The sequence below is a fragment of the Mizuhopecten yessoensis genome, unplaced genomic scaffold, assembly GCF_002113885.1.
Source record: "Mizuhopecten yessoensis strain PY_sf001 unplaced genomic scaffold, ASM211388v2 scaffold213, whole genome shotgun sequence".
NCBI classification, from domain to species: domain Eukaryota; kingdom Metazoa; phylum Mollusca; class Bivalvia; order Pectinida; family Pectinidae; genus Mizuhopecten; species Mizuhopecten yessoensis.
Window position 1 is genome coordinate 1,753,194 of NW_018403434.1, and position 9,939 is coordinate 1,763,132.

General features: G+C 35.1%; 1 protein-coding gene and 1 long non-coding RNA gene across 4 annotated transcripts in view; both read right to left on the reverse strand.

The window, feature by feature from the left end:
* The window catches only part of LOC110440943, a 21,717-nt gene extending 21,402 nt beyond the window's left edge, over positions 1-315 (reverse strand). For all 3 annotated transcript variants that reach the window (XR_002461815.1, XM_021484181.1, XM_021484087.1), the window contains exon 1: positions 169-315. Coding sequence is in view for 2 of the 3 variants with exons in the window: in XM_021484181.1 (XP_021339856.1) it covers positions 169-249 (81 nt within the window). In the remaining variant the exon portion in view is untranslated. The remainder of the gene's footprint in view (positions 1-168) is intronic.
* Positions 316-4,203: 3,888 nt separating this feature from the next.
* On the reverse strand, positions 4,204-5,328 carry LOC110464120. The gene is made up of 4 exons (XR_002464475.1): positions 5,270-5,328; positions 5,117-5,175; positions 4,870-4,938; positions 4,204-4,729 (listed from the first exon to the last, which is right to left on the reverse strand). It is a non-coding gene; the product is annotated as an uncharacterized LOC110464120 (long non-coding RNA).
* Between the last annotated feature and the right edge of the window lie 4,611 nt (positions 5,329-9,939).

A 9,939-nucleotide genomic window follows, 5' to 3' on the forward strand; every position in this document is an offset into this window, starting at 1 on the left:
CCCCCTCCTCCCTCCCCGTGCACTCGTGTTTTTTTTTAAAGAAATGTTTGGAATAATGTAACAAAGGTGTCAAGCATTATAAAACATTAATATTACATAATGAAGAACATGCATGTTTACACTCATTTAACAAATAAATCAGGCCAGATCAGTGTAAAATACACTCACCGCTTCGTTACCATTAGCAACTTCAACCTCCGTAGTTGAAGTTTCACTGACACCTACTCCATCAATTTCGTAATCATCCATACCGTTAATATGTACCAACACACTCCTGTCTGTCTGGTGATACTTCGCTCTGAATAATGACTGTCAATTGATACAAATACACACTCTAATTGTATAAATGATGCTCTACTTGACCTACTTAGGAAGTCCAGACGTGATACTTCCTCCATATTGTGATGCAGCAATAATCTATTGCCATATACTTATCCTACTTCATGAAGTACAGTTTATTGTGACATACTCCTATGAAGAATGTTGTATAACGTTTTGTCACATAATCTGATGTAGAATGTAGTATAATGTTTTGTCACATAATCTGATGTAGAATGGAGTATAATATTTTGTCACATAATCTGATGTAGAATGTAGTATAAAGTTTTGTCACATAATCTGATGTATAATGTAGTATAACGTTTTGTCACATAATCTGATGTAGAATGGAGTATAATATTTTGTCACATAATCTGATGTAGAATGTAGTATAAAGTTTTGTCACATAATCTGATGTACAATGTAGTATAACATTTTGTCACATAATCTGATGTAGAATGGAGTATAACGTTTTGTCACATAATCTGATGTAGAATGTAGTATAATGTTTTGTCACATAATCTGATGCAGAATGTAGTGTAAAGTTTTGTCACATAATCTGATGTAGAATGGAGTATAACGTTTTGTCACATAATCTGATGTAGAATGTAGTGTAACGTTTTGTCACATATCTGATGTAGAATGTAGTGTAAAGTTTTGTCACATAACCTGATGTAGAAAGTAGTATGATGTTTTGTCACATAATCTGATGTAGAATGTAGTTTAACGTTTTGTCACATAATCTGATGTAGAATTGAGTATAACGTTTTGTCACACAACCTGATGTAGAATGTAGTATAATGTTTTGTCACATTATCTGATGTAGAATGTAGTATACTGTTTTGTCACATAATCTGATGTATAATGTTGTATAACGTTTTGTCACATAATCTGATATAGAATGTAGTATAATGAATTGCCATATGATATAGCTTATTGATAGGCGGTGTTATGTTGTTTGTGGTTTTATATATCACAGTGTTACGTTGCTTGTGTTAATAAATACCATGTGTTGAACGCTTAGTTATCACGATTAGACAGTGTTCTGTTAATAAAGATCTCATCATTCGGAACCCGTATGTAGATAATTAAGAAATTGTCGGAATTTGGAAATTCATAGGCCGCTAAAAACAATTGGTTTGCGCTAAGATATTGATCGCGAGGTCGAAGGTTTGACTTCCGAAGACGGAGAAATGTGTTAGCATTGTTGCTTAATACAATATGGTTTTGGTTAGTTATTCATGTTGTTTTATTACGGTTACTTGCCACTTTAGATGTTTCGTTGAAATTCGGACCTATACTTAGCAAACTACCAATCCCTACCACGACACAAGCACACTCTTACTTACACACACGGTGACACTAAGTAGGATCATGTGATACAATTAAGGCTCCACGTAATATGATACAGATCTGTCCGATATTGACTGTTTACTGATAAACATTGAATTTCATTGAGCTTAGACAGGACGGAAATTAAAGGATGTATAGCAATGATAAGTATTTCACTGACGTGATTTCCTTGAAACTACGCTAATAGGATATAGGGTTCCGATGCACACGTACAATGACCAGGACACTTTGTACTGTTATTTATATTGGACGAAATTTACTTTCTCTCCATAAATACAAAAAGACACTTTGTTCTTTTTAGTATTTTTTTCTTAATTGTCACTTTAAAACTTCCAGCGCTTATGCCAGGCTATGTGAAGCTTAATAAATTATCTAAACCGGAACTGTCAGATAAATAAATAATGAAATGCGATCTTACCATAACATTCAATCCTAATGTGATTCGAAGTGCATGTTTTGATCGATACAACCAGACTTGTATGCACATGCAATCGTTCTTTGTAACGTTCAGCGTTAGTGTGTTGGAGCTCGACTGTTATAAACAGTTTATCACGGGCTCGTTTACTATTAACACAAAACATAATTCAATATTCACGCTATGCGTTTCTGAATCCTCATCAATTATTTACTTGTTTGTGTGCTGTGCTATTACATGTATGATATCATATCACGAGTTTGAGTGATACTCTATAATAATTGCAACTTTATACAATCTTATTCAATAAACACTCAGTCGTGAGGAATGTATACGATGTGGAGTATGAGCAATGATATTTTGCCGTTTAATTTACACACAAAAAAGATAATAAAAAAACCCACCACACCTCATTGTATAACATTTTACAATGTATATTTGTTCATAATTTCTACATGTTAAAACTGTTCGGGAGTTCCTACATTTTATTATATTTTGTAAATTTTTCGTAATCTCAACATTGGGTTTCATTTTCTATCTGTTTCAGAATGTCTTAATTATGTAATTTCTAACTGTTCCGGAATGTCTATATTGTATTATTTTTTACCTGTTCTGGAATGCCTATATTATATTATTTTTTAACTACTCTGGAAGGTCTATATTGTATTTATTTTTTTAACTTTTACGGAATGTCTACATTGTATTATTTTTTAACTTTTCCGGAAGGTCGACATTGCATTATCTTTAAGCTGTTCTTGAATGTCTATATTGTATTATTTATTTTTTTAACTTTTCCGGAATGTCTACATTGTTATATATTTTACCTGTTCCCGAATGTCTACATGGCATTATCTTTTAACTGTTCCGGAATGTCTTTAGTGTATTATTCTTTAGCTGTTCTGGAATGTCAACATTGTACATGTATACTTTTTTACTTTTCCGGAATGTCTATATTGTATTATTTTTTACTCTTTTTGATTGTCCATATTGTATCATGTTTTAACTTCGGGAATGTCTACGTAGTATTATTTCTTTTAACTGTTCTTGAATGTCAATATTGTATTTATTTTTTTCCGGAATGTTTATATTGGTTTTTTTTAGTGTTTTTTTTACCTTTTCTGGAATACCATCATTGTTTTGTTTTGAACTGTTCCGGAATGTCTACATTGTTTTAGTTTTGTTACTATTCCGGATTGTCTATAGTTAAGAGGCCATAGGTTTATCGTCTTTGTCTTCAGCAGAAAAAAAATCAGATCAAGAGTTATTGCTTAGAGTAAAGAACTACTGTAACGATAGTAGAGAGAAAGTGATGGGACAACTGCACCACCGGCCCCACCGGCCCCACCGGCCCCACAAAACACTGCGGGAAAACATTTCCCGCCAACCCTTCCCAAAACAGCGGGAAAACATTTCCCGCCACCTCACCTCCCGCCGAATCTAAAAAAAGTACGGGAAGTTGTATAAGTATACCATGCTACCGCACCGAAAACGTACGGGTGTCGATTTAAATGCTTGTGTCATAGGATTATGTCAGACGAGTAGCATTCACAGAGCGAACTGTACTGTAAATATCGAAACATCACCACCCATACAGTTTAATTCGACCCTCTGTACCTATTTAAAAAAATACCCTTTACCATACGGATCATATGTGAGTATTTGTCGCTATCAACACGAAGTAAGAATTGACATCAGAAGATTTTTAAACCAACCATAAAGGGAATCGTTTTAAATGTCTCTCAATGGAATTACTTACAAAGATTATAGGAGCACGTGAATAGAGCAATACACGAGGTCTCACAAAATTAGATCTTTCCGCGAATCATTTCGCGGATTTTTTCCCCGCGAAATATTTCGCGGACAGAAATTATTCCCGCCATATACATCTGTAAGTGTATATAAACCTATCATTTCTTATCAACAATATCAGTGTACGAAATGGAATAGAAATTTGCACACTACATCGACACCTAGTGGAAAATCGTCTACTGTGAAGATTTAAGACAGAAGATACAAGAAGTCGCCACCACCAAGTGCTACAGCTGCGAGGTTGACCACCCTAGCCAGAAACAGCACTCTTGATTGATGCAAATCGAGGAAAAATATTTATTCCGCTATTTTATTGGAAGAACGTTTACAAAATCATACATATACCATCAGACTGTATCAACATTTATAAGCAGAAGTTTCATTGAAAAGATTGGCGTGAGACTACGTGGAAATCTGAAGACAGTCAATGCGACATTTTTGATACCATTCACCGCCTGATCAGTCTTGAGCGTGTTTTCTAACACTATGGAATGGACATATACTGATATTCGACCTCATCACCCCGACTTCTTGGTCCATGAAGACCGAGTGAAGTAATTCCAACACTGGCCACCACAAGTTCGACAACAATCCATCGACCTAGCATCAGCAGTTTTTTTCTACTCTGGAATCTGTGACAACGTCGTTTGTTTTTACTGTGGTGTACAGGTATCACAGCGGTCACCTCACCATAAACCTAACATTCAGCACAAACATTATTCACCAGACTGCGTCTACTTAACAATCACTGGACAAAGATGGAGGTAGTGCGCGATGAAATAGAACGGGAAGATATGTTGGACCATATGGACTTGCATCATATGGACTTGATATCTGAAAAGAGAGAGAAACAAATTTAACCACATATTTTTTCAATAAAATTTTAATTTAGAAAACAATACGAATTACTACTACATATTGATTTTTCATTTATTTTTTCCCAAATACATCTTAAAGTTAAGAAATCAAATTACCTCAAAAGAGGCGAGGAGGGCCTTCATGACGTCCTCATTGACTTCAATCTCCTGATAGTCGGAGGTCAGCTGAAATCAAAACAAATAAAAACGTTACTAAACTGAAACGCTTTTTGATATTTTGTTAAAATATGTGCAGAAAAACGATTAGCGAATAGCTGAACTTAAATACTACGCTCACCTCTGGAGACCTCGAAATCTATAGAAATAGTAGATACAAACTTATTCATGGTGTGTTTAAACTTACCAAGGTGCTTGATTTTGAGGGGGAAGTCACTCTCTTTTTTTCATTTGTGGCTTGTCAAACTGGAAATGAATAAGCACTTGATCAGTATTTTTTCATTCATGTTTTGTGTACACATATACAATCGAAATAGGGTCAATATAAATATATACTTACAGAGGATTCACCGGCCTTCCTTTTCCGAAACAGTAAAACAATATATGTTTATAGGATTGCGCGGACATACAATGTGTTAGTAAAAGTGTTTGACGCTCACGTGAACACTTGAGTGTAGGAATATGATATTTAGTACTTAATCTGTAGCTAACAACTTTATAATTAAAAAGTGAAAATAGTATGCACTCACCACGTTTACCGGTGCTGGTGCCAGAATTTGACGTACTGGAACTGGTGGTAATACCATGTCCAGAGTCTATGAAGAGTATTAAAGTCAAATAAGTATACTTATTATTTTTCATTTCAATATCAATTGATAAAAATGAAGATTCTCTGCAGTAGAAAAGCAACACAAAGCATTACTCACCATTTTTGATATTGGAGGTAGGCCTGGTGTTGCTGTGGGTGTTTTTGGCGAGCACAATTTCTAAAACATAACACATAAAATATCAACATTTACTATTGACGTGGTCGTAGATCTCGCCATTGTAGGATGATAATTGGGCATAAAGTACATGTCCAAAAAAGTATTTCTCTGCCATGGTGATGAATTAAGTGGTGAAGAAACATGTGGAAGCACCTTGTATGATTGTGGGGGATGATTGGCGGAGATGGAATTAAAATGTGAATATCAAAATTTTGATAGATCACTCTACTGAAATAGTAGAAATAGTATTGGAATTTTCCATACTGATTTTCTAATTTACGTCTTCGTCGACATTTTATCTATGTGCTTTTATCACTTGATCAAGACATTTTGGGTCTTGTGTCATTCTTGAAATATAAATTTACACCTGCTTGGTTTTATTGTTTGATCTTCGTTCTGACATCATGATAACATTTACTGGTACCAAAAAAGGTCGTACACTATAAACATGAGCTCAGAGGTAAAAAAATATATCGAAATAATACGAAGGTTAACATGTGATAAATGTACATTTTTTTGTAGTAGTTGGTTGTACAGAGCTTAACGTCCTATTTTCAACCAAGGTCATTTAATGACGTGCTAAATTGTAGTTTTTCTATAAACATGTCTCTTTTTTTGGTATGTTCACCATATCAGATGTTCACATTTATGGTGCATATCGACTGTATCATACGTGTAGATTACTCCTGTCCATATTACCATACATTTACACCTGTATTGTACGTCAACTAGATTGTGCTACCGAATGATAGTAGTGCCTGAAGTACTATAGATACATAATACACGGTTTTGCTTTGACTATTATTCCTGTCTATATGACACTTAAGATTCTACTTTCTACCATAATACGCTGTGTTATTCCACTTTCAGATCATTGTATACATATGCAGACTGTTAGAAAATATGAGTTATACACCACACGTGGTATATGACCTTCCAGAAGTTTGATTGGTCGAGAAGATGAACTTTGACCGGGACGACTTTTTCAACGCGCTTTTTGCCACATGATGTTTTGTTTACGTCGTCTGCTGTCAACATGCGGCAAATGTTGGTGACTTTGTGAGGTTATGCAATTGGGAAAAGGGGGTTATTAAGACAATATTAAAAGGAGATGATACTTAAAGATTTGATAGCTAGTTTCAGGCAAAATTACTACAGACGCTCGATATCTTTTCGACGTCACACCGTCGCGTGTCCAGGTCGTGAAACCAAAACATGATCTGTCACAGTGTCGGATAATATTTCTCCCACCGTCCCATTATCGTTATTTGGAGGGTCTGACTTTGGCTGAAATTTCACTATAAACGCCAACCATAGAACCGTCACGAAGAAACGTCCCAGGTCTATGGAATTGGACATTGACAGCGATTAGCTCGTTTTCATCACTTGGTGGGAAGCAGACTTCGTACGATATGCGTACGCGCATATAGTCTGCGGTTAATTTATATAAATTAATGCAATACTGCATACTTTCAATACTTAAAAACATTCATCTACTATTTTTTTTCACGAAGTTGTTGCAAAGCATTTATTTTGACAAATATTTAATTTGTCAAAATAAAGAAGTCATTTTTGAATATTAATGAGTGACTTTTTACATATTGGTAATATCACTACGCCAGACTTTTCAACACACACATATGTATTTGTTTTTCAAATCAAGTCACACTCAAACTGTTTCTGACTGAGATTGTGGTAGAAACAGATCACACGACTCGTGGTTGTTGAGTATAATATTTATTTCACTCTCGTTAGTTAATTTTCAAAAGTTACAGAAAGACACTCGGTAAAGCTCGTGTCTGTTGTAATTTTTGAAAATTAACTAACTCGAGTGAAATAAATACCATATTCAACAACCACTTTGTGTAACCTCTATTTATACCATATTGACCAGGTTTTGGATCAACCGCTCAAACAACGACGAGTTTTATATTGTCCTTTCGATCTTTATAATTAACTCACCTGGCCCGAGTGGCCATGTAAGCTTATGCCTTTCTGCGGCGTCCGTCGTCCGTCGTCCGTTTTCCGTTTTCCGTCGTCCGTCGTCCGTCCGTCAACTTTTTCTGAACTAGAGTCATGATATTTGGGTATGTTATGTAGACCAGCTGTGTGAATTGTTTTCTTTATTACAGTAATGAGGTCAAAGGTCAACTTTAAATGCAAGTCGGAAGTCAAAGGTCAATGTGTGTTTAAGTTTCAAACAACAATATCTTCGGAACCATTCAGAGAGATTAAAATGTTCTAGTTACCAAATTTGGTCTTAAGTTACCTATGTGTCAGTTTCATGTACCAAAAGAAACAGGTCAGCGATACAGGCCCTCTGGGCCTCTTGTTTTATTAAAGATACACCTGCTGAGATATATCAGATATAATTGTTACTTTGATGACAGATAAGTTTCGCTTTCAAATATAAATATATAGCTTAAGTGTATTTTTTTAATATGATACCAATAGCAAATGCCATGATGTACGTACAGATAACTACCAAGCTTTTTATTAATGCCTTGACTTATATATTTACCATGGAGGTTGTCATTACTTACATGTTGTTTACATAATGTTTTAAAAGTACCGTATATGTGTTACAGCATTACAATATGTTTTCATATTTATCAAATACATTGTAAGGGAGGATAGCATCAATAACAAGCAAGCCCGCACCGTTGGTTGGTAGTTTTGGAATACCAAGTACAATGCATTCGATGTTTTGCACCTGATATCTTAACTGTCCCGTATGAAGGCCGATGTTTTTGATGACGCTAATAAGCCACTACCTGAGTTATTGATGCGAAGACGTGACATATTTTGGACCGATGGTATCGATGAAGCAGAAGACGCTTACCCTCCAGGAACACATGGCCTTATTGTCATCGTACTTACTCATGTTGCAATGGTTCTATATTGATATTGCTATAGTCCGAATCGCAGTAATGCAGACATATGTTACAGTAATAGAATAATATGATATTTGAGACAGAGTAGATTAATTTGTTATATCTGAAGATACTATAAACACATTCATCATAATTTGGTATATAATCCGTCAAACTGACAACAATAGAAACATCATGAACAATAATTATCATAAAGTTTCCTGCAAAATTGTAAAAATAACAAGGAACTATGCACGATAGTAACATAAAAAATATATTTAAGTCATGAATATCGCATCATAAGATCAAATATTTCATACAATTCCTTCTTTATAAATACAACATCAATAGATCGAAATTAATCTAAAAATTGAATTGATTTTACCTTCAAAGATAACATGTGAATTTACATTTACACAATGTGGAGGTATGCCTTGTATATCTAATTACAACAAGGGTTAAGTAGACCGGCTGACAGGGCGTCCAACACTTGACACAGCCTCTGTAGGCGACTATATGGGATTACAATACAGCACAACTCCACCGATCGATGCCAACTAACTTGGAGAATAAAAGACCGCACAAACATGACCGTGTCATTGATTTTGTCCTTTTCCAAAAAATCAATGGCGCTGAACTGCTGATGTCGAGTCGTCGCGCAGTATGACAAGCCTACCTGTATGTGACAGGTAGTGACAGGGGCCTTCAACGGGGTCGACTCTGAAACGGACTACTGAAAAACATTGACTGTTTATATAGATCTTTATAGAGATAATAAGAAATAATATATAATATTACATAGGGGTGGGGAGTTTGTTTCCGGATACAAACAAAATAATCACATATTTTAAGCACTGTTAACGTTATGTATTTTTTTTAAAAGACACTAACACTCACGCCTTACTGGGAGAAAAAAAGTGACGATTATCTTAATGTAATCATTTTCCAATTTCTTGCTTCCACGATGTGTTGGCTCATGTATGTTCTAGTAAAATATCAATGCACCAATGTAAGCATGTCTTAAGTCAGACCAATGTAAGCATGTGTTAGGTCAGACCAATGTAAACATGAGTTAAGTCAGCCAATGTAAGCATGTGTTAAGTCAGACCAATGTAAGCATGTGTTAAGTCAGTCCAATGTAAGCTTGTGTTAAGTTAGACCAACGTAAGCATGTGTTAAGTGAGACCAATGTAAGCATGTCTTAAGTCAGACTAATGTAAGCATGTGTTACGTCAGACCAATGTAAGCAGGTGTTAGGTCAGACCAATGTAAACATGAGTTAAGTCAGCAAATGTAAGCATGTGTTAGGTAAAACCAATGTCAGCATGTGTTAAGACAGACCAATGTAAGCATGAGTTAAGTCAGCCAAT